The sequence below is a fragment of the Salvia splendens genome, chromosome 8 (assembly GCF_004379255.2).
Source record: "Salvia splendens isolate huo1 chromosome 8, SspV2, whole genome shotgun sequence".
In the NCBI taxonomy this organism is placed as follows: Eukaryota; Viridiplantae; Streptophyta; class Magnoliopsida; order Lamiales; family Lamiaceae; genus Salvia; species Salvia splendens.
In genome coordinates, this window is record NC_056039.1 from 5,447,800 (window position 1) to 5,472,018 (window position 24,219).

Consider the following 24,219-nt stretch of genomic DNA (forward strand, 5'->3'; position numbering starts at 1 on the left):
ATTAATACTTTTTAGAACAAAATTGAGTAAAAGAGTAATATAGAGTTAACGTTTATGTAAATGATCTATTTCCTGAGATTGTTTTGAGATCATATGGACCATGAAAACTTCACAAGTAGTATATTGGAATTTCATAAACTTTAATCAGGCAAATCTCCCTGAAAAAGTTAATTTAAACCCTAATCTATGTCACAATTTCAATCAACTTCACCTAAATCAATCTGATATTTCGGCCAATCAACAGTTCAACATCGTTACTTATATCCGGACAATCTTTTCCGTTGCCTTTTCCTTCACCCGTCGTCTCACCACTCACCGGAAAGCGGCTGCCACCCAGTTGCCGGAAGTTGGCCGCCCTTTATCACGCTAACCATTTTTTGTTTTGTCCTATTTAATTATGAGTAAATTTTGGCATTTAGTAGCACGGAAAAAGATACGCGCACGAAAGATTAGTTTTAAACTAAAGGCCATTTTTGGTCCTAAATATATGACGGCTTTATGATTTTGGTCCAGAATATTATCTTTTGAATTATTTGGTTCCTCACAAAAAAAACGGATCACATTTAGTCCGAATTGGACGGCACTGTTAAAATTTATCGGTCAACGAATCTTAATTGGATTTTGACCAGATTAAGAGTTAATAATTATGTTTTATTAATGGTTAATATCTAATTAACCCAAAAGTAAAAAATTAAAGATTTTAAGTTAATAATATTATTACAAAAATAAATTAAAACATAAAATAATTTAACAAAAATAAAAACAATAATTATTATGTTTTAATAAAATTAAACCATAAATTCAAAATCAAAAATCAAAATTTAAACATAAAATCGTCGTCCATAACATAAAATTAAAACATAAAATCAAAATAAAAAATCAAAACAATAATTCCTACATTCAATCGACGCCTCTTTCTTCAATCGTCGTCCATCTCGCCAATCTCTCTCACTTTGCAAACTTGGAAAACACCCTAGATTTCGCCGGCGATTCAACCAGGATTCCACCGTAGTTCGTGGCGGCGATTCAACCCTACGTAATTTCTCAATTGCCCTATTATTCTCCTTGATTGATGACAAAATCAAACTAAAACTCTCACATTCGGTCACCGGCAGCGGCATTGAAGAAGTCATGGCGTCGTATTCGTCGATTGGCTCACACCACTTGAAAAAACGACAATCTTTTCTCTCACAAACAAAGTATAGCTTCCCCCTTGTTGGTTTTCCATGGGTGTTGACGATTCGGAGTGAAGCCCGATTCTTGCAATGGCAGAATTCCTACCGGAATCGGAGGTCACGTCCACCGCCACTCTCATCGGTCTCTCTGTTGTAGTTCGAACGGTCCATGGTTGGTGAGTTTGGGTTGCTTGAGGTTCTTACAAGAACTAGGGTTTCTCTTCAAAACAAACCGAGGAAGAAGATGAATGAGAGAAAAAGAATGTAAAATTATACTAGGGTTTATAAATGACAAGCAGTTCCTTATATTAATAATAATTTCGAATAAAATTCAAATTTTTTTGAAAAAGAATAAAAATTTTAATATTAACTCTTAATCCGGTCAAAATTCAATTAAGATTTGTTGACTGTTAAATTTAAACAGTTCCGTCCAATTCGAATCAAATGTGACCCGTTTTTATTTGTGAGGGACCAAATAATTTAAAACACAATGTTTTGGACCAAAATTATAAAATCGTCATATGTTTAGGACCAAAAAGGCCTTTAGTCTTAGTTTTATTGTCCTACTTCACGAATTTTGCTTTTTTAAGGAATACTTATATCACGAAGGAAAATCTAAGATCCCAGTAAAATAAAATTATGGTCTGACAACAATTTACAAATGCCCCTCATAAAAATAATATTCACAGAAGCATGAACAACGGAGTAAGTTCGCTCTACAATACATAAAATAGGTTTGATTGTTGCAGGTTCAATAAATAGAAGTAGACAAATACTCCTATATTATTAAGTAAGAAATTTTATTAGAGATGGAAGTCTCTGATATCATGCCAGTTTATAAACTTTTATATCGTTCAGAATTTTTTATCCTACTAAAAAAATTCAGGCCAAATATTTTTGTTACATTCCTTCATGGACACACTATCACCTTCAACAAGAATGACAATTACGCTTTGGATGTGACCCTTTGTTAAAAGAATATTTATGTTAAAAATGATGAGTGCAATGTGGAGTATCAATGAAATAGTATATGAATTTGTGTACAAAAATTGTGTATTTTTTCACTACCTGAAAATCGAATGTGAATAAGGACACCTTTTCAATTTATTTAAAAAAAGCGAACTTATTCAATTGGAAATTGGGTCGAAACAATTAGACCGAAGTTGTTTGCCTGCTTTGTTTGACCGAAGGTGCTTTCATGTTATTCAATCATTCCTTTTTCTCAATTTTTTTATTTAATCCGAATCAGTACAGCACTAATTTACATTTAAAAAAAAAGCTACATATAAAAATAAAAATAATAAGCTACGATATCTTAGTCGATAATATTCAAATAAGAAATGGTAATTTATTAATAATATAAATAGTCTTTGCGGGAAAGAATTTCAAATAGTTGAATATTTAATTAAAATACTGATATTACAGAGAAAGTGCAATGCCTTATGCATAATGTACAAGCAATCATATTTTTGAGTGTGGTGCACCGGGCTTGCCGACGTTTAAATCCTAACGTAATCCAAAATTTGAAAATCAAATTTCAGTTATCGGCTGTTGTATCTCGCGCAATCTCTCTCTCTCTCACATAAATATCGTGATATACACCCACGGATATATGTCGTGAAACCAATCTTCCATCATACAACAGCCGCGTAGATTGGAAGTGAAGGCGAGAAGCACTTCACTAAGCTTTTTAGTTTACCGAAAATGCTACCGATGAATATTCCGGCTGCGGTGGCGGCGTTTCTCGCGCTGTCGGTTGCGCTAGTTGGTGGCGTGACGTTGACTCTAGAGAGGGCGAATCACGAGGGGGTCGAGCTGAGTCGACTCAGAGAAATCGACCGCGCCAGGCACGGCAGAATCCTGCAGCAACGCCCCGCCGCCTCCAGCGTCGTTGATTTTCCGGTTGAAGGCACCTTTGATCCTTATCTTGTAGGGTATATATTTATATTCTCTAAATTGCTGTTTTTCAATTTGAGCAGATTTGAAGATTGTTTTTTTAGCAATTCCGTCGTCGGAGATGGCTGATTTGGGTTACAATTGTGATGTTTACTAAAATTGATTGTGTGAACTGTTTAATCTTTGATTTCTAGGCAGCTTGATTTGTTGGTAAATGCAATTAAAGTCAGACGAAGTTATTGACTGCGACAGATTCAAGGGTACTTTGATTTTGTAATTCCTTATAAGTTATAACAATTCTCGATGTTTGATTTCTTGTTTTGTAGGCTGTATTTTACAAGAGTTAAATTGGGAAATCCTCCAAGAGAATTTTATGTACAGATAGATACAGGAAGTGATGTCCTCTGGGTCGGTTGCACTCCCTGCAACGGTTGCCCCACTTCCAGCGGACTCCAGGTAGGGTTGTGTGTGTGTTTGGATTCTTATTTGCGCTGTCTTGAGATTAGATAGTTCTGAGGATGTGACTGTGATCAGATTCTTTTGAATTTTAACAGATACAGCTTGAGTTTTTCGATCCATCAAGCTCATCGACTGCAAGTCTCATTTCATGCTCAGACCGAAGGTGTGCAGTAGGGGAGCAGTCCGGCGACTCACTCTGTTCAAGTAAGAATCAATGTGGATACACCTTCCAATATGGCGATGGTAGTGGCACCTCCGGATATTATCTATCAGACTACATGTATCTCGATGCTGTAGTTGGGAACTCAGTGACTGCTAACACTTCAGCATCTGTTGTTTTTGGGTGAGTTCTTATTAATGTTTTATACCTGGACTTTTGTTGTTTTCTTGTTTGATTGATGTGGATTTGCGCTTTGTCTGGTTACGCCACAGCTGTAGCACGTCCCAGACGGGAGATCTTACCAAGCCAGATAGGGCAGTTGATGGTATATTTGGTTTTGGACAGCAGGGCTTGTCTGTGATTTCACAACTTTCTTCACAGGGTATTACACCCAATGCGTTTTCTCACTGCCTCAATGGGGGAAACGGTGGTGGTGGTATTTTGGTGCTTGGCCAGATTGTGGAACCAAATTTAGTTTACACGCCGCTTGTACCATCACAGTACGTATCCCTTCTTCTTAACAACTTCCAAGCGTGTATGCTCTTTCTCATCCTGTCTTTTTCTGAACTGTTCAATCTCCAATATGAATGGATGGACATGATATCCTTTGTAGATCATGCATTGCAGATTAATGTGCCACCTTAAAATGAATGGACATGATACTCAAGTTTAACCAAGTTTAAAATGAACAGAGTTTTTTTTTTCTTCTAATTTTGGAACCCTCGCTCTCTACTTTTATATTCAACATCTCAAAATTATAACCATGTTGTCTTTCTACAGCAAATATAAGCTAAATTTATTTGGTAAGAGTTTATCAAGGTTCCATGACACAAGCCAAAATTGACAAGGAGAAAAAATGAGATATGTTTTATGTGGGAGTAATTGCTTTATCTGTTAAATGTGGTCTAGTGGTTACTCTGTCAATGTCATGATGTGTTTGGAACTGATATTTTCTGGTTCAAGTTTTGCAGTATCTATTATACCTTTTCCTAAACCTATATATGTTGCTAGACTGCAGGGTAAGAGCTCTAAAGATAATTAGCATTATCTATACTATAGTTGTTTCTGTAACCGTGTTTTGATTAGCAAGAGGGTTAAACTTTATAGTATACCACAAACATTTGATCTGACGAACTTCCACCTTAACCATGAGTAATTCATAAAATCTGTCAATTAGGAGAGACATAATTGGGGTCAACAGAGTTAGGATGTTGCTAGTTTCATCTATTTTGACTATTTGCAGGAAAATATTACATACTCCCTCCGTCTCACAAGAGTATGTATTTTTGGTTGCGCACGGATTTTGATGCACGATTAGTAAAGTAAGAGAGAGGTAGAAAGAAAAAGTGATTAAAGTATTGCTAGTGGAGAATGCCTTACCTCATTATAGGGAAGAGTTTCCAAAATTAGAAAGTGCATACTCTTTTGGGACAGAGAGAGTATTGGAGTTCTATGAAGGAAGCCAATACAGTGTGTAGGTTGGTTCTTTTTTTCACTTGCCCGGGAAGTTCCTCTTGTGTGTGGAATTTTACTTGCCATTATTATGACAATATAGTGTTAAAGGTTGAAGTCTGTGCTTTAAATTGTTTTGTTGTAGGCATTTTCTTGTGCTTTGAAGTGCCATACATGGATTGTGATGATAGTCCAATGTATTTATATTTTTATAGTGACATATTAAGGGTGTTTCTTCGTTCGGTTATCCATATACGTGTTATTATTTGGTTTTATCTGTACTGGATAATCCAATCACCGAGTTGTGCTTTCTCATTAAACCTCATACTTGTTTGATTGATTCTTTCTGCTTAAATTTTTTCAGGCCACATTACAACGTAAATCTACAAAGCATCTCTGTGAATGGACAGACACTAGCCATTGATGCATCAGTATTTTCAACATCAAACAATGGAGGGACAATAATTGATTCAGGAACAACGTTGGCATACCTTGCTGAAGAGGCTTATGATCCTTTTGTCAGTGCCGTAAGTACCTGAAGATAACATTTCATTTGCTTTCAATAAATGCTCAGCGGGTATCCATCTTTTAGTCTACTATTGTTACTCAAAATATGCAAATCGCCTACAGATTATGCAAACTGTTTCATCAAGCGTACGCCCTGTTTCTTCCAAGGGGAACCAGTGCTATCTAGCCACCTCTAGGTCTTTATCCTCTGGTGCACTCCACTTATTCTAGTATGTTCCATATATTTCATCATAACACGTCTCAATTTACCCAATTATTTCTCTCTAGTGTCTCGGAAGTTTTCCCTCAAGTTAGTTTAAACTTTGCTAATGGTGCTTCAATGATTCTGAGACCTGAGGATTACCTTCTGCAGCAAAACTCGATTGTAAGTCTAAGCTAAGCGAACTTCTAGAAGCAACTAGTTAGTTCAGTTTATACTTTATGCATCAGTTTGCAAAAAATGAACATTCTGTCAAAAGGCATGGTTTACTTATTATCGATTATTTTCGAAATTCTAATGTAGGGTGGTGCTGCTGTATGGTGCATTGGCTTCCAGAAAATTCAGAATAAAGGAATAACAATTCTAGGAGGTATGAAACTTTACTGCTTTCAACATTAAGCTCATTGTTCTCACAACTCTATGAAAATAAATTACTATCCTTTTTGAGGTAATACGACTTGAGGGGAACTGCTGTTTTCTGATAATAGCCCCTTAGTCTGAGGGTTAATTGCTTTCTCACATAAAGTACAATGGATTTAATTAGCCAACTTAATGTGATAGGTGGCCTCTAGACTAACCCTTTTAACTCATCCATCACACAAAGACTACATCAGTTAAGAACTAAATGAAAATAACCTTATTGTTCAATGATGGATACAAATTTTGGACATAATCAGAAGTTCAGGTTTCAAGTACAAACAAGTTTAGTTAGCAAACTATAGCGTTAAAAAGGTCTAGGTAATGAATTCCAAAAAACGACCATACTTCAGTTGCAAAGCTTTGTTCCTTTTTTCCCATTTCTAATGTTGTCAAGACTGTTTGAATACATAGACTCTTTAAACTGAAAGAAACTTTTTGGATCACTTGTGCAGACCTTGTCTTGAAAGATAAAATTGTTGTGTACGATTTGGCTGGCCAAAGAATCGGATGGGCAAACTACGACTGTAAGTTTGGTTGCCACCCTCAAATATAACACTCTATTTCTGTATTCTCCATACTGCCTTTTTCATCATGTTCTTGTTTACACAATTTCTACCCAATCCTGTATTAACTCGACACATGCCGTTGTTATCTCAACTTTGGGGAGTTAACAAAGGGATAATTTCGCAAATCTACCTTGTAACTCCTTCAACTCATACGAATCCATGTGTGTGTAGGCTCATCGTATGTGAACGTCTCCACAAGCAATACAGGCCCGACCGAGTTTGTCAACATGGGACAGTTTGACAACAATAACTCACCACATTACAAGCCTTGCAGTCTGTTGTTAAACATGGCTATAGGCCTCTTATTGCACAGTATATTCTTTGGTGTTCTGTTACCATCATTTTTATGATGTACCACTACATATTTTTGAATACATATATTTCTTATGTCATATCGGATTACTATATTATAGGCATTGGTAGAAGCTAGGTTATACTTGGCAGTTTCTTACTTTATTAGTACAGAAAATACTCTTTAACATTGTTGTACAGGACAAAATTCATTCATGAATTCGATACATCTCTTTTATACAGTGTTATTTCTGTAATGTATAATTTTGATGCTTCACTAATCAATCACTTTATTGGCTAATCTAATGCTTATGATGTTTTTTCATTCTCTTTAATCGTATGCAACAAATAGTAGTATCAGGTAACAATAGAATGCATGAGATTCAGGAAAAATTACAATAAAATTGAGTGCAGTTACTTTTGAGATTTTTTTTTTTTGAAAAGCTCTTTTCAATAATGTTGAATAAACGAATCAAAAGGAAAGGGAACATAACACTGCCTGCTCTACATATATAATTTGAAAATAGAATATAATAATCCATATTGTGTTAATTATTTCCTAGATACTAGCATCTAAATTAAACCCTTCCATTCATAATTTAAGGCCCAATTATCTGAATTGTCCATTCATGGCATCCCACTAACTCACCCATATGAAGTCAAATATTATTTTATTTTGTAGGAAACACAATACTCTTCACTGAAAATCGTCGGTGTTTATTTATTTGTTTATATATTATGTGCCGGTGCTATGCAACATATTCATCGAACATTTCCATGTTATTTTTAGTTTCTTATTTCCACCCAATTTTATATGTAGTCTTGACTCTTGATATTTTGTCAAAGCATATATTTTTAATCCTTCATTTAAAGGATTGATTCCTAAAAGAGAGTACTACTATATATTACTCACCGAAATAAAGTAACTCGAGGAATAATTTGACTACTTATATAAATTCTTATTGTGAATATTACGAAGAACACTAAGAATTTAATTGTATGACTAATTGTGGGTTGCCCTCTTTGTCAAAAAGAGTTGAATCTATTGACTAAATATATACATTTACTTAATTGTTACTCCTAGTGAGGTAAATGGTCCAAGAGGAAAGATAATATAGAAACTTTCCCAATTGTAGCAATATATCTATTTTAATTAGTAAAGTAACCACATTGATTGGGAATACTGTTTGAAATGTAATACTAATATATACCTAATAGGCTTCGAAATATTGTTAGTTTTTCCAATTGGATAGTTGTTCGAACTACTAATTAAAATGCAGTACCAATCATACTATATAGTACAGTATATACATATATCTTTATCAAATGAAGACACCTCAAACACTTCCAAGACCTAAATCAATCTAACTACAACTTCTATATTCTGTTATACTAGTAGTATATTGCAAGAGCAAATTTCAATTTTCTAGTGGTCTATGGTTATGACATGCATACCTTTTAATGTTGAAAATTTAATTTCACAATGAATTAAGCAACATAATATTAATAAGTTATAACAACTCATTTTCTTCTATTTTATTTTATTAAGTGACTCATCTACAAAAAGATAAGTTGGTCATCTACATATTGTTATTATTGTTATATTAAAATAATTATGATTAATACAGTGGGATTATAGTCTTAGATGCATTCTCTTGTTATACATTGCCCGATTGCATGAAATTACTTGAAAGGTGAGTTTTTTTTTTGCTTAATCTTTTTTATTATTACTATTTGACACTATAATTCAAATTTTGTTGATCCGTATATACCCAATTATAACATAGTAGTAAATAAGCTGGTGTAATAATAATAAAAAATCTTATCAAGATTCCTACACTATATTTAATCACTTATCATCATCTTCTTCCACCTTATCTAAATGTCTCGTTTCAATAGACCTCAATTCTGGCCTTCACTCACGTAATAAAATATTTCCATTATTTGCTCACAGGTCAAAACATTAATAATATAAAAATCCCTAAGTTTCTACCAAACTAAATGAAACAGATGCACACAAAGAACAAAGACATGGGATGACTTTTGCAAATCGTTGGCTGTCTAAATTAGGATAATTTTCAAGAGGGTCAGACCTCCAATCTTCTATGCCTAAAATCATAACAAATTAGTAGCATTGATTATTGGTATTTTATTTACAACATAGAGTTTCATGATTAAAGAATGCAAAGTGCATATATCTCTAGTATATAAACCCCCTAATACATCATCCACAAAGCTCAAACCAAATTATAAAATCATTGCCTAATAATAAATTCCCAAGGCAACCATGAAAATCAAAATAGGAAGTTCAAAGCTTATTAAGCCTTTGTATGTAGGCAACCCTCCTCCAACTACAGATTACATCCCTCTATCTGTTTTTGATAAGGTGACTTACGATCAACACGTGGCTGTTGTTTACGCGTATCGCCCTCCAACCCCGCCCAATGCAACGATTGAGCAAGGCCTAAGGAAGGCGTTGGCCGCGTATCGTGGGTGGGCCGGGAGGCTCGGCAAAGATAGCAATGGCGATCCTATCATTCTCTTGAACGACGACGGTGTTAGGTTTGTGGAGGCATCGGTTGATCGCGATCTAGATCAATCCGTTACTTTCTGCCCTTCCGCGTCTTTGCTAAGCATGCACCCTAGTTTGGAGGGCGTGGTCGAGCTCGTTCAAGTTCAGCTCACTAGATTCTCGTGTGGCTCGATGGTGGTGGGCTTCACCGCCCACCACCTCGTGGCGGATGGTCATGCCACAAGCAACTTTTTGGTTGCATGGGGACTGGCTTCAAGGGGACTTGAAATTACACCATTGCCATTTAATGATCGTACAATATTCCCCCCTCGAAGTCCCCCTAAAGTTGACTTTCAGCATAGAGGGGTGGAATATCTCTCTACAAACTTCAAAAAGGTATACCCTTTGATAGATCATAATGTGGAGGATATTGTGGCACACAAAGTTCATTTCACCTCGGAATTTCTCTCTAAGGTCAAAGCTAGGGCTTCTTCGATGAATGGATCGAAGAAGCCTTTTAGCACTTTCGAGAGCCTCTTGGCTCATCTATGGAGAGTAGTAACAAAGGCGCGTGGCTTGAACGGATCCGAGACCACCCAACTGAGGATCTCAGTGGACGGTCGGGCGCGACTAAACCCTAGGGTTCCAAATGAATATTTTGGGAATTTGGTGTTGTGGGCATTTGCAGAGGCCAAAGTAGACGACCTCTTAGACGCGCCTCTCCCGTTCGCAGCCAAGATTTTGCATGATGCGGTCACGAATGTGAATGACGATTACTTCAAATCGTTCATCGACTTTGCCAATCACGAGGCAAAGGTCGAAGATCTTGTTCCGAATGCAGACATAGAAGAAATGGTATTGTGGCCTAATTTGGAAGTTAATAGCTGGCTAAGGTTCCCATTTTATGATCTTGATTTGGGAAGTGGAACTCCATACATTTTCTTGCCCTCCTTCTCGCCCATAGAGGGGATCATTTTCCTTCTCCCCTCCTTCGCCGGCAACGGAAGTATCGACGTTTTCGTTCCTCTATTTCAAGAAAATTACAAAAATTTTAAAGAAATTTGTTATACCCTAGAATAGAAATAATATTGCACATTCACAATGGATTTTATATTTCGCATCGATTATTATGATTTTGGAGAATATATACTAATATACCACTTGTAATGTACACTATATCTTGATACCTTCTACTTGTAACTTTGTTTATGTTACTTAAGAAAAATACTCTGTGATTTATTAAAAAGGGATATATTTTCTAGCTACTATTTGAAGGTTGTGTCCACGTTGGGAAGTAAGATCAGGTGCATGCATGATCAAGGTGTGAAAGCTTTGTTGACCAACTGACCAACTGTTCTAAATAAAGAATAAGAAGAATATACTCAAACATGCTCACAAGTTATTTGGCTAACTAATTAATGGAGTACCTATCATTACTTATTAAAATATACAGTATATGGTTAGATCCTTTGCTGGAGTATCTTATTTTCTATTGTATTTTACCGTTATATACCTGCATTAAAATTGTACAAATGTTAATAGTATATAAGTATATTGCAATTCGGAAACTTTGTTGTCTTCTAGATAAAGATGTCATTGTGTCAATGCTGTGTGAAAGCTTTGTTGACCAACTGTCCTAAGACAAAATTTTTTGAAAAAAGGCAAAATACTCTGAAACCAGTGAAAAAGTACTTCAAATATAATAAACGTCCTCTTGAGCTATTATTTTACAAGCTATCATAAAAATGTAAATAACATTCATTTGATACTTCTTTTTTGTAGTTCAATCAATATGTATTGTTTCTCTTTAGGTTTGATACTAGCTACGTCTCAATCTTTTAAATATATATAGTTATTAAATTTAAATATGATTGCAATATCTTTCTACTCACTCAAAAAAAAAACTGCAAATTGACCATTCTCTGAATTGTTTCCAGCAACTTGATATAGTATCGACGATTAATTTATGGTATCTCACGATTATGCATAGGAAGAGTTCACCCAAATCACAAAATCTTCTAAATCCTTTCCATATACTCTCATACTGTATTATCCTCTTAAATATCTCCTTCAAACTATATTAATCCTCTCATAATGAGTGATTTGTTATCAGTACGATATTGAATAGTGAACCAATAGTTGATATCAACCTATATTACAAAAATCGAAATCATACATTGAAAGTAAATGAAGCTTAATTATCGTTAAAGAAAAAGATTGTTGAAAATTTCGTACAATAGTTCATTTTATATAAATTTCAATTAACAAATTATTTTCTTTTGTACAAAAGATTACATGTATTTTGAAAATCATTAATTTCAAATAAAAAATTTACAATTCAAACATATTCAATAAAAGGGAAATGAGATAGTTTGCTTCTTAATTTTTATTTTTTTTAGCATTTAAAATTATTGTGGTCTGCTGACTCTGCTACTGCCTTTGTTTATGGAGTTTTTCTTCACTTCTTTCAATTCAACTGCCTTTTTTAGCATTTAAGATGGTAGGCTGAGAACGGTTGAAGGCCAATTGGGAAAAGCTACTTAGCATAGCTTTTGGGGCCGTTATGCTTAGATAAACCAAAAAGGCTAACTAAAATTAGATGAATTAACATACTATTGAAACATTATAGTACTACAATCTCACAAGTTATTAGAATTTATTATTTTATACTAATAAATTGAAATATGGAGACATTAGTGCGATATTTGGAAAATCGTGTATAAAATTATTAACCTTATTAAATGATATAGTATGATGTCTGATACTGCGAAGTCACAGAAAATGAGAGTAACTAAGTGCATTTAAAGAAAAGTTGAATAACTCCAAATATTTAATAGTATTCCTGAAAGTCGCATGCGCAAGAGAATAATTGAACTCGGTCCACGACTTAATCCAGTTGTCGAGGTCATCCACACCCGTGTCTTACCGTTTCACCCCTTCACTATTTACGGGCTCCACTGCACTTTTGCCACATCTCTTAACTAAGAGACAACATATGCATCCCTCTATCTCTTAACCATCTCATCCATTAACTATTCATTCAATTTCATTTTTTATTTTTATTTCCAATAAATTCAATTTATAAAAACACACTTCATTAAATAAAAAAAATACAATTTAAAATCATAAAAAAATAAAAAAACACATACTTAAAATCCTAAAAAAATAAAAAGACATAATTTAAAATACTAGAAATTAAAATACTAAAAAATGGTGGGGAATTGTGTGTAGTGTTATTTATAGATGAATGTGGGAATAAAATAAAATAAAATAACGGTCGATTTTTTTTATATTCAGATTTTAAAAAACATTTAATTAAAAATAGTCTAAATTGACGCCCACTCGCTCAGCCGGCGAGTGGGCGTCACGCACCAACCGCTGCTCGCCACGTGACCGACGCTCGTGGCGAGACAGCCCGCGTCCCGCCCCTCCCTCACGAGCTACGCGACGAGACGGGGCATCCGCAGCGGCGTCTCGCTACGATCTCGTCTTGCCGGGACGAGACCGGGACCGCAACGAGAAGCCGTTGCGAATGCCCTAAGGCTAAACATATCATTTTTTTTAGTAAACCCATCCCACGAGCCTACTACTCATGCAACCACCCACCAACTACTTATTTACTTCTAAAAAATATTCCCTCGGTTGAACAAACTTAAATTCTTGAATTAACCGTCTCATCGCTAGATATATCTATAAATCAACACATGATAGTATTACTTAATGATTCTATCAGTGCTATTAGTCTAACAACAACAAAAGACTTTCTTTGAATGTCATGATTTTTAAGAGTACAAAATTAATGAAATATAGTTGAATTAGTGTTAATAAGTATAATGTAATGAAAATCATTTTAAAAATAAAAATGGATAAATTTTGGTAGAGATTAAATTGAACGAGACTATTTGGGACAAAAACTTTTCCCTTTTGAATTTCAGAACCGAAATTTATCCTTCAATAAAATCTTCCAAAATGTTGGTTCAAAGATCATATTTTTATAGGGATTTTTCAGTTTGTAAGATTGTTTTAGAATTAAATATACAATATATTTAGTTCATCATATTAAATTTCACAATTTAAATTTTAAATAGATAATTATGTGATAATTAATTATAATCAATTTATTCTAACTAAAATAACTTGACAATCTAAACTCAAATTATATCTTTATATTATTTTATTTAAGGAAACAGAACACCACTAATGGATTAATCAAACATCATACGTACTAGTTTGATTTTACTCATACAAGATATTAAAGGCAGTAGTATATTTTATTAACTACACTCATCTTATATTCATATATTATGAAAAATTTGTTTACATATATCACAATTTTACTTAGTTTCTAGATCAAATAGTGTTGTGAGATCGTATGGTTTATTTTTATTTGGATTGAATCTTGTTTTGGAGAATGAACATTCGTTTATCGAAATAAATTGCTGACACGATCTAAAGTTAAAGATTGACATGTCATGTCAATATGAATCTAATTAATTAAACTCAAATAAATTAGAAGACTAGATAAGCATGGTGTATGATTAGAGATGATTTAAATTTAAGTTCTGCGTGAAAAATTATAATTAGATAAAAGTTAAACACGAATAATTCGATGATCCGAGTTGACTAATCCAACTTGTATAATTAAGTGAGATAGTCTGATGACTACTAAAAATGATTACTATTACTATTACTATTACATGACTTTGGGCGAAAGGAAGGTGCAAATTATTAATGAGTGTTTTGTGAAAATTACTACTCGTATTAATATGATTAAAGATAATTATACAGTTAGAAAATACTGTTAAAGAAATCATAAACTACACAGAGACGAATGAGTGATTTAATACTAGTAGGATTGCGTAAAAGAAAATATACGAACGATTCTCATCCCTCTTCCTCACTCCAATTTCAATATAAACCCTAACCAGTCCCGTTTCTCTCTCTGTACCTTACTCGCCGACATAAGTCAGAGCTGCCATTTCTGGCTAATCGCGTTGAAATCTGCAGCTTTCTATTGATTTTGATTCGCGGATGGCGGAAGAGGCGGCGCGCGAGAGGGACGGCGGTGATCGGAGCGAGACGAGCGACTACACGTCGGAGGATGAGGGAACGGAGGACTACAGGCGCGGCGGATATCACGCCGTGCGGATCGGTGACACATTTAAGCATGGAAGATATGTCGTTCAGAGCAAGCTTGGCTGGGGCCATTTCTCCACCGTTTGGCTAGCTTGGGACATTCAGAAATCTGTAAATTTTCTCCATTTTCATCTACTTTTTCTAGTTAACTTTCAATTGTAAATCCGATTTTGTGCTTTAATTTAAGTCTGCAATATGCTACTTTGATTTCTTACTTTTTTGTTCTTATAAAAAAAGTTTAGTAGTACATTTTTTGATGTTTTAGTATTAATTATTATGCTATCAGCTACCTAATGCGTAAATAACTTTTTTGTCTGAGGTGTATGGAGTTAATTTTTCTTTAATTTTGGTTTTCATATCCAGAAAAGAAAGGGAAAAATTGTTTGCCATATGCCTTTTGTCATTCTGTTATTGAAGGTGTAACTTACTGTTTCATTTACCCGATCTTTCTTTTGAATAAATTTTAATTTTAAAAAAACAAGCATTTTGATGTGTTAAAGGATGAGTTAGGTGGATGTTTGATTATATCTTGATTTATTGGTTACACTGCATTAATTCAGTGACATTATTGGGAAAGTTATTTAGTTTAACATGTGAAGAATCGCATTGAAAATTTTCTAGCTCATACCTCTATTATATTTTTATCATTCGTAACTAGCTAAGCTCCTTTGCAAGTTTATAATTTTTACTCATGGATCTGGTGATAGATATATGTAGCTCTGAAGGTTCAAAAGAGTGCACAACACTACACTGAAGCAGCAATGGATGAGATCACTATTCTAAAAGAGATTGCTGAGGGAGATCCAGAGGATAAAAAATGTGCTGTGAAACTTTTGGATCACTTTAAGCATTCAGGTCCAAATGGTCAGCATGTGTGTATGGTCTTTGAATACTTGGGAGACAATCTTCTAACCCTAATTAAGTATTCAGCCTACCGAGGTCTTCCCCTTCACAAGGTTAAAGAAATTTGTTTCCACATTTTAGTGGGACTGGATTATCTGCATCGTAAATTATCAATCATACACACAGATCTGAAACCAGAGAACATATTGCTTTGGTCCCGGATAGACCCGTCTAAAGATCCTACTAAATCAGAGGCACCTCTCATCCTCCCTACCAGTAAGGGAAAGATTGCATTTGAATCTCAGGCTTCAAAAGATGTTAAAGGGACATGCAGTGACCTACCTAAAAACCAGAAAACGCAAATCAGGAGAAAGACTAATCCAGCAGCGAGGAGATGTGCTGGCTATGAAGCTTCTGAGGAAGCTGAGCCAGATAATGAGGCAAGTGGAAATCAAGATTCTCACGAAGGTGACAAATCCAATGGAGAGGGAAAATTTGATGCTTCAATTCTTGGATCAGCAAACAATGATGAAAGTAGTGATGGGTATATTGGGACTAAGGATAACAAGAGGGGTACCCAGTCTGCAAGGAAGAAGCTCTTGGCTGAGGTTGATCTAAAGTGCAAATTGGTTGATTTTGGAAGTGCATGTTGGACACACAAACAATTCACCAGTGATATTCAGACAAGGCAGTACAGATGCCCGGAGGTTATTTTGGGATCTAAGTACTCAACATCAGCTGATATGTGGTCATTTGCTTGCATTTGCTTTGAGCTGGCCACCGGCGATGTCCTTTTTGACCCACATAGTGGTGAAAACTTTGATCGTGATGAGGTATGCTTTCATATTATTTTTATTTCCCTTTTTTCAGCAATAGCATGTCCCGTTGCTTTTAGGTTTCTGACTGGTGTCTCCTTGATCCTATTATGTTTCATACCATGATTAGTTATGGAACTCTGTTAACTTCTCTGAAACTTTCTGCATTGGTTCAGATTGATTTGTGATACTATTTCATTTGTTCATTACTAGTTAGCATGGTTTGCTTTCAATTGGACAAACTCTGCTGTAAAGTTGCTTTCAACTCCTTGGTTTCTATATGGTTGTTCTCGATTCGAGTATGACTGGTGTAGATCCTTTAAGGTGCTTATTTTACAGGTTATATTTGGCTCGTTGCTATCTGAACTAGTTTTGTTTGAGTCGTGTCATGCGATCTATGAAAGTATACTATTCGTGAAGTTGCAGGAATGTAGCTTCTGTGTATATGTAAGTTGGTGCCTTAATGAAATATCTCCTGCTGTAATAAGATGGTGCTTACTTTTCTTCTTTTTGTCCTGACCTTTGTCTTCTGTTTATCCACTGAATCTCAGAAATCATTTCATGACCATCGATTTTCATGATCTTAATTACATGTGTTGTTATTGGTGAAATAGATAGATTATATATTGTTTCCTATTTGTAGGACCATTTGGCCCTGATGATGGAGCTTCTTGGAATGTTGCCACGCAAGGTGAGGAGAATTCTGGCTGTTGAGTTGCTTATCCCACCGACCACTGGCCCGAAACTAAAAACTGTTAAATCTATATATTCAGTCAATTTTTTGAATATTGGCCGTGTATTTACTTCAAATTCATGTTTTTCTACATGACTTTAAAAATAGGTTGCTTTAGGCGGACGTTACTCTCGAGACTTCTTTAATAGATTTGGAGACTTGAGACATATTAGAAGATTGAGAGTTTGGCCTCTCGTGAAGGTACTTTCGGAGAAATATGAGTTCCGTGAACAAGATGCTAGTGAGATGGCTGATTTCCTTATTCAGATACTAGATTTTGTGCCTGAGAAAAGGCTGACAGCCGCTCAATGTCTTAATCATCCATGGATAAGTGGAGGCCCTCGCCAATTAGCCCCTTCGACCTCTCAACCCAAGGAACTAGAAAATAGTAGTTCTGATAAGAAGAGGGACAAGGATGAGAGGGAGGCGATGGAGGTTAGAGTGGGAAATATTGCTATTGATGGAGCATCAAGGCGTACCAAAGATTCTATATCTTTATCACACCCATAAAGAACCATTGATCATGATCTGGTATCGTATTCAGTCACTTACACGTTGATCTTGTATGAAGCTTGCTTGGACAGCTGTAATCCCATGGCCTCTCTAATTATGTGGATGGTGTGCACCAATTGTTGAGTTCAAGTGAGAAAAATATCGGGAAAGCAATTTTAACACAGTTCAATAATTGATACACCGGCCAGGAGCATGTGTTATTGCTGGTTGTCCTTGGTATGATTATTTAATTACTTTCATAACTAGGTCTGGCATACGGCTGGTCTTATCTGTACATTTTACTGGTGCACTTTTACTCTTTGGCTAACCATCGTTGGTGTCTGCCTGTTCCTGAGTCTAAAACTGTGTACGGTGGTGTGTGTGCGCGCATGTGCGCTTGTATGCTAGGTTTGTCCATGCATGACGGAGGATGTGGCGGTATTGTAGCTAGAGAAAATAATAGTACCTCAAGCCATCTGAGAAGAGTTGTAACCTGACTGTCATTGTATCTTATTATTCATTATAAGCAATTGAGCTCTCATTTTCAGAGGTGATTTTTCAACTTAAATTGTACAAATAGTGAGCTCTATACAAATGAAACTTTTGTTAAGTTTGTTGTCAAAGCCAGCCTGTTATGATGAATCTCTTTTATGTGATTTGTAAGCTGCTTGACCCCGCAACAAAATATAGCAACAACACACCTACAGCCTACAGGTTCCTTAAGTCGCCAAAATATACGAATGAGCTTATCTTTTTCCAGCATCATCACTCATCTTAAGCTTCATACAAACATAATGTGCACAATCGTTATGAATATTATTTAGCTACGATGTAAATATCGGCCCTCGAACATGAAAAGACAATAGACCAAGCCTGCGACCTTGCCTTCAACTAGGTGGTCATACACCACCACCACCCACAACAATGAATTAGTCTGAATCCTCTTGTTCATTTATCTCATGCTTCACATGCCTCTAGTCGAGTTACCCTCGGAGGATGCAACATCGCATTGCTTAAGCATCTGAGGATTGTAGGGGTTCTTTGACAGTATAAATACCAACACCATCATATAACCTTGTATGTGTCTCCAATCATATCAACCAAAATTGTGTTTGGAGCTGACTGTGTTAGAAGTTGAAGACGTGGGCTTCTCTAATGTTCACAAAATCTTCTTTTGCCTGAGGTATGCATACATGAGAAAGAATCCCAGCAGAGCACCCACTAAAATCCCTGCTGTTGTCAGCCAAAAGGCAAACTGCAAAACAAGTATACACCAGATAAAATTATATGATTAACGAGCGGGTATGTGCCCGAGAGAGGATGATAGTACTGTTAAACAAGGGAGAACAAGTTGATCATACCACACGTTCCTCGAGATAAGATCTCAAGTTCATGCCAAATATACCTGTCAAGTTTACCATGATGTTAACATGAAATTTTAAGTGAATGCTGTAACATGCAGAATTATCACATGTTATGACAATAACAAAAAATGTGGAGTAGCAACCAACAAATGTATCTTGAACTGAGATTTTGTTTGTTTTAGGCTACTTGGTCAGTTTTCACCTTCTAAACAGCTCTGAAACTGAATGCAGATTGCGCACTTGTTCATGGACTATACCAACATTTATATATCATGTGCTTATGTAACAAAACTTAATGAGGATTTCAAGGAGCAATTCGAATTGATCATAGGCATCCAGTGTTTGACATCATTCTGCAAACTAGGAGAAAACCAGTTCCATCAATTTATTTATTAAATGCCCAGTGGCCAAGCGGTAGAGAGGTTAATGCCTGAGGCTAAATGTCTCGGGTTTGAGTCCTCCGTGACGTAGTCTTTAAATTTATATTCATTTACCCGTAAAAATAAAAATAAAAATAAATAAAAAACAGGCCAAGATGATGCATGACTAAAATAACTCGTTACCAGCATACCTGCAACTAGGGCACCAACTCCGACGCATAATGCCCCAACCTGAAGGAGCAGTTCCACTCTGCTAACTTCAAGTCTCCGAGAGCTGATTTCATAAAATGATTAACAAATACAATTACAGGAATCTTTGGTGTTGGCATAGATAAACAACAAAGAAAAAGAAGCAATAGCAAATAACAAACCTCAGGTTAACGGCAATTGAATCCTCCATTTCCTTTGCTGAATCAAGAAGCCTCTCTGCTTGACCATGACAAGATTCGCATCTGCCATTGCATGAAATAATCAGTCTGCTAACTACCAAAGTATAACAGAACCACCAACTGTAACCTCAACTTCTACAGAGACCCACTCATTAATTAACAAATCACAGAATCACAGAATCACAGAAACTTAGCATATCATGTCTAAGGTTTCTCAGCAGAATAAATGCGGTCAGGAGAAAGGGAAGTACTTGGCCAAAGAAAACAGTGTCTTTTTTCCCCTAAAAGCTTTAGCTATGACAACAACAAGGGAGTACAGCCTATCCTGAGCACAATAAAAGGACATTCTTGAACAAACTTTCTCAAAGATACCCCCGACCCCTGGGTTATATACCAATTTTTAAACATAAGGTGTAGCACTAAGAAAACAGATTAAGAAGCTTCAAAGAAGTGCCAGTAGAGCGATCTATACTTTGGTATTTGCATTGTCTCCTCCTTTATCTATTTACCCTTCCATTATGAGAAGTCCCCTACACTTTCATTATAGGGTGTCACGGAATTACCTTTGGAGATAATTTTCCAAAAGCATTTCAATCTCTTCTTCCTCTTCTGAGAAACACAAGAACCAATACTCAGACAGCAGTTTGTACAAACTGAAGTGACGTCTGTAAACTGTAATTATAGATTTAATTCATCTTTGCATGTCTCTAACTGTACAAAACTTACCCTCAGCTATCTCTTTCTCCAAGGGAACAGAGCATTCCATATCATCAGTTTTTGATAGAGTGCAGTTTCTTCCCATAATACATATTCTCCGTATTTCATGGGTATCCTCAAGGATATCAAGTAACATTTGCTTCAAAGCCCCAGCCTTTGAGCCCAATTCTACCTTTAGTCACCAAAAAGTGTGTGAGTAGTTAGTTATGAGTTGATCAGTACATTTTAGGCAATACCAAGATAGCCAGAATAAATTATACTAGTGTTTGTTTGCTAATTCGAAGTTCCTCCAATATGTTGGCAGTCAATCGATTAGGAAGAACCTCAAGCAAATTTTGGACCTGCAAGAAGAGTAATAGTAAAGGAAATTACAGACAATCACATCGTAGCTGTATATAAAAGTGAGCTTGGAATATTCCCATATAAGAGCAAGATAAGTACATTTTTCTTTCGTTAAACAATTCCGGTAAATATTTATGTTGGAGCTGGCAGTAGAAAGCAGTGCTTTCTGGCTCCTTCTGTAATTCAACTATGAATCAGAGCAGCTGTAGTACAATTCACAAAACTAGTACGATGAGAAAGGGGTTTCAAGCACCAAGACATTGATAAAGGTTTAGGTATTCGTTATCCAGGAAGTCGGTAACAGGAATCAGGCATCTTGTAAATTTTTGGATGTTCTTTGCAGTGAAACTATTCAAGATTTCATACATATTTTGACACTAAAAGCATGACAGAGAAGAAATAATCCGAAAATATTCAGTTACTATTTTTCTTACTTACACGTGGTTCTAAATCCATTAATCTCTGTTCGAGGCGTTGTATTCGAGAATGTAGTGCCGCCTCAACTACCTGAAAGAATATCACAATGAAAACCTGTCAGGATATTCAAAAATATAAACTACCATTAAAGCACATTGTTATGTAATGAAAGGATGACCCAGACCAGGCTGCATGTAGGACTTGGTGCCTATAGATGTGCTAAAGAATCTTTATGGCTTTTTACGTTCAAGCAAGATTTCAAGTTGTCAAAAGTTGCTTCAGTGCCATGATTCAATTAAAGCCCCTCCAAGAGAGAAGACTATTGTCAGGTGAACAATTTCCTACCATGCATAAAAAAAAGCCAATAACCCCCTTACACAGATGACGCTTCAAGGAGACCTGGGACTGTGGTAGTATCTACAGTTGATTGTATTGAATCAACTCTAACCTCTGAACCATTGCACGTAAATATTCAATCAAGTTGGAAAACATCATGTGAAAAACATGTGCACTCATCCTTTTAGAAAGCTTTGTTAGAAAAGACAGGCAATGAGCAACGCTTGGTTAAACCAGTCAAAGAATATAACTAGCATCGGTCATAAAAGAAATTACCACTCATCCTTTTAACTTTTCTTTATCATGGGATAAGTATCCAGAAGTTTTTTTTGTAGAAGGCAATAAGTCTATGTGCAGATTCAGATTGAGCTCGGTAGGAACTGGCCTAACTAGTGTAAATGACAAATCAAATGGTGGGTTAATATTTATAGGACAGGCAATGGGAATTAGAATGGCTCTGTAATCCACAGGACCAAGTACTCGTGGAGAATTTTTATTTGCAAAGAGCAAAGTGCTCTGATTCAGAAAGGTAATTCATGAGGAAATCTACCTCAAGCACAAATGGCATTGAGGGCCCTCCATTCATGTTTTTCGGGTTTAGGCGGGGTAACAACGCATCAATAAATGCTTTTCCTGCTCTCCTGTAAGTTCCAACAATAACATATTGCTTAGCTGAGATTGTGTGCAAACTTTTACAGAATTGACAAGAATAGTTCATAGTAGGGGGGAGGGGAATACCGGTTATAATTGAATATGTAAACACATTCTTGCATTGCAATTGCTCGTAAAGATCCCAAGTTCAGCAAAATTGCATATTCCCGCACCTGATTGAGTTAGAAATAAGGTTTACAATCACTATGAACCAATTGGTTAGAGAATTTAAAAAAAGGTTGAAAAGTACAGAAAACAAAAACCAAATACTACTAGTAATCTCTTTCATTGATACTAACAAACAGAAATAAACAATCCTTTATATCAGTGAGACGGGCAGAAATAAACAATGCAAAATATGTAAATTCAAGTTCAGACAGACTGGTTTGATAACATATTCCATCCTCCAAAATCTAATGCCAAATAATGGTTTCCATTTAAGCGCTCTTGCCTAGGCAAGAACACTGCACACAAAATAAGTTGAATGCAAATCTGATTACAAGGTAATATGATTAATTACACAATGTGAACAATGGCAGGTAGTAGTTTCTTACCAATATTACAGGCATTGTATTGGTTAACCACAGCGATGGATCAACGCTCCTAACATCTCGAGGTCGGAGACCTGAAAAAGATATTTCCACAGAAGAGAAACAGAGTTCATCAGAAAAGAGACTACAAGTGGAAATTTTACTACTACTGATTACTAAATATTGAATAAACATGTCTCTTATAGTTTATTGAGAAATCCAGGTTGCCATGAAAAACACTTGTACTCACCACTTGATTTTAACAAGTGTCTCCTACTAATTTTCCGTTTGGATACGATCCCATTAGACTTTACTTCCACAACCTGTTGAGGGTGAATGAGTGAGCATAGAGCAAAAAAACAAGTCCTTCCATTGAATCAAATTCAGGTTTGGTTTTCCACTACTACTTAGTATTCGACAGCAAATTTGAAGACAAGCTGCACAAAACTTCCTTCGTTTTTCTTCATTATCTATTTTTAGGAATTCACGCTTCAATCAATTTTTTTCATCTTCCCATGTCGAAGTCTTATCTTCCAATATTCACTATTTACCATATCAAAATCAACAACCAGAAAATCAGAAGACAAAGCGGCTCTATTATTTGACCTCATACACTGGCTCTCGAATCCCAAGGGAAAGAGAATCCGAGGTCCTCTGCGAAACAGCAGCACCGTTGGGGAAATCCTGAACTATACCGACCTCCTCGTCAGAGACCCCATCTTCCCCATCCTTATCCAACACAGATTCACCTGAACTTTCAATTTCCTCCGCCGATTCCGCGAAACACTTTATCGCAACTTCCTTAGCTCCGACGTGGAGCAGGGGATCCCAGATCCTCCGCGGCTGCTGGTGGTGATGCTGCCACAACAATAATTGGCGCGAAATTTTTTGCTTCGACTGCGATAGCGAAATTCCAGCCAAGATAAGGCGGAAGTGAGGGGAGTGTAGCGGCAATTGCAAGGGATTTGGAGAATGCGGCGACGAGAGCGGAGTCGGAGACGCCATTGTTGTAGAGAGGTGAATACAAGGAAAATTGAGACTGTGACGCTACATCCGTGTATATAGCTATAGCTATATATCCTCGCAAAAATCCAATCAAACTCTAGATTCACGAGAAGTCTGTAGCTGTGTGTATATTGGTGGAGAGATGTTTTAGTGAGAGAGAGAGAGAGAGAGAGAGAGAGAGAGAGAGATACTGTAACTGGTGGTTGGAAATGGTTTTGTTGTGGCTGTGGCAAAAAAGGTTTCCACTTGTCAATAACGATAAAAACACAGTATATCCAATATCCAACTGAACGATGAAACAAGAGTCAAAGCCGGCGCCTCTTTCAAATTTAATCAACTTAAACTATAGTAGTGGGAGTACTATTTTGGAATCCAGGTTGATCAATATAGAGAAATCATATATCTATCCTC

General features: G+C 36.0%; 4 protein-coding genes across 4 annotated transcripts; 3 read left to right on the top strand and 1 right to left on the bottom strand.

The window, feature by feature from the left end:
* The first annotated feature begins 2,646 nt into the window (after positions 1–2,646).
* On the top strand, positions 2,647–7,389 carry LOC121743898 (aspartic proteinase 36-like). Its single transcript, XM_042137282.1, has 10 exons — positions 2,647–3,109; positions 3,398–3,527; positions 3,626–3,873; positions 3,963–4,190; positions 5,507–5,669; positions 5,773–5,846; positions 5,938–6,034; positions 6,173–6,239; positions 6,742–6,813; positions 7,027–7,389. Exons 1-10 carry the CDS (start codon positions 2,880–2,882, stop codon positions 7,203–7,205), a joined length of 1,488 nt encoding a protein of 495 aa, XP_041993216.1. The 5' UTR covers positions 2,647–2,879; the 3' UTR covers positions 7,206–7,389.
* A 2,044-nt stretch (positions 7,390–9,433) lies between these two features.
* LOC121743899 (agmatine coumaroyltransferase-2-like) lies at positions 9,434–10,738 on the top strand. The gene has a single exon (XM_042137284.1). The coding sequence runs from the start codon at positions 9,434–9,436 to the stop codon at positions 10,736–10,738; it is 1,305 nt and encodes a 434-aa protein (XP_041993218.1).
* A 3,759-nt stretch (positions 10,739–14,497) lies between these two features.
* Positions 14,498–18,239, top strand: LOC121744529 (SRSF protein kinase 1-like). The gene is made up of 4 exons (XM_042138096.1): positions 14,498–14,905; positions 15,502–16,470; positions 17,096–17,143; positions 17,294–18,239. The coding sequence occupies exons 1-4, from the start codon at positions 14,690–14,692 to the stop codon at positions 17,693–17,695; spliced, it is 1,635 nt and encodes a 544-aa protein (XP_041994030.1). The 5' UTR covers positions 14,498–14,689; the 3' UTR covers positions 17,696–18,239.
* Positions 18,240–18,410: 171 nt separating this feature from the next.
* On the bottom strand, positions 18,411–24,169 carry LOC121744530 (magnesium transporter MRS2-11, chloroplastic-like). The gene is made up of 13 exons (XM_042138097.1): positions 23,410–24,169; positions 23,054–23,126; positions 22,828–22,898; positions 22,361–22,446; positions 22,173–22,263; positions 21,308–21,376; positions 20,788–20,868; positions 20,537–20,699; positions 20,374–20,419; positions 19,793–19,873; positions 19,613–19,695; positions 19,039–19,082; positions 18,411–18,932 (listed from the first exon to the last, which is right to left on the bottom strand). Exons 1-13 carry the CDS (start codon positions 23,806–23,808, stop codon positions 18,837–18,839), a joined length of 1,383 nt encoding a protein of 460 aa, XP_041994031.1. The 5' UTR covers positions 23,809–24,169; the 3' UTR covers positions 18,411–18,836.
* Positions 24,170–24,219: the final 50 nt, after the last annotated feature.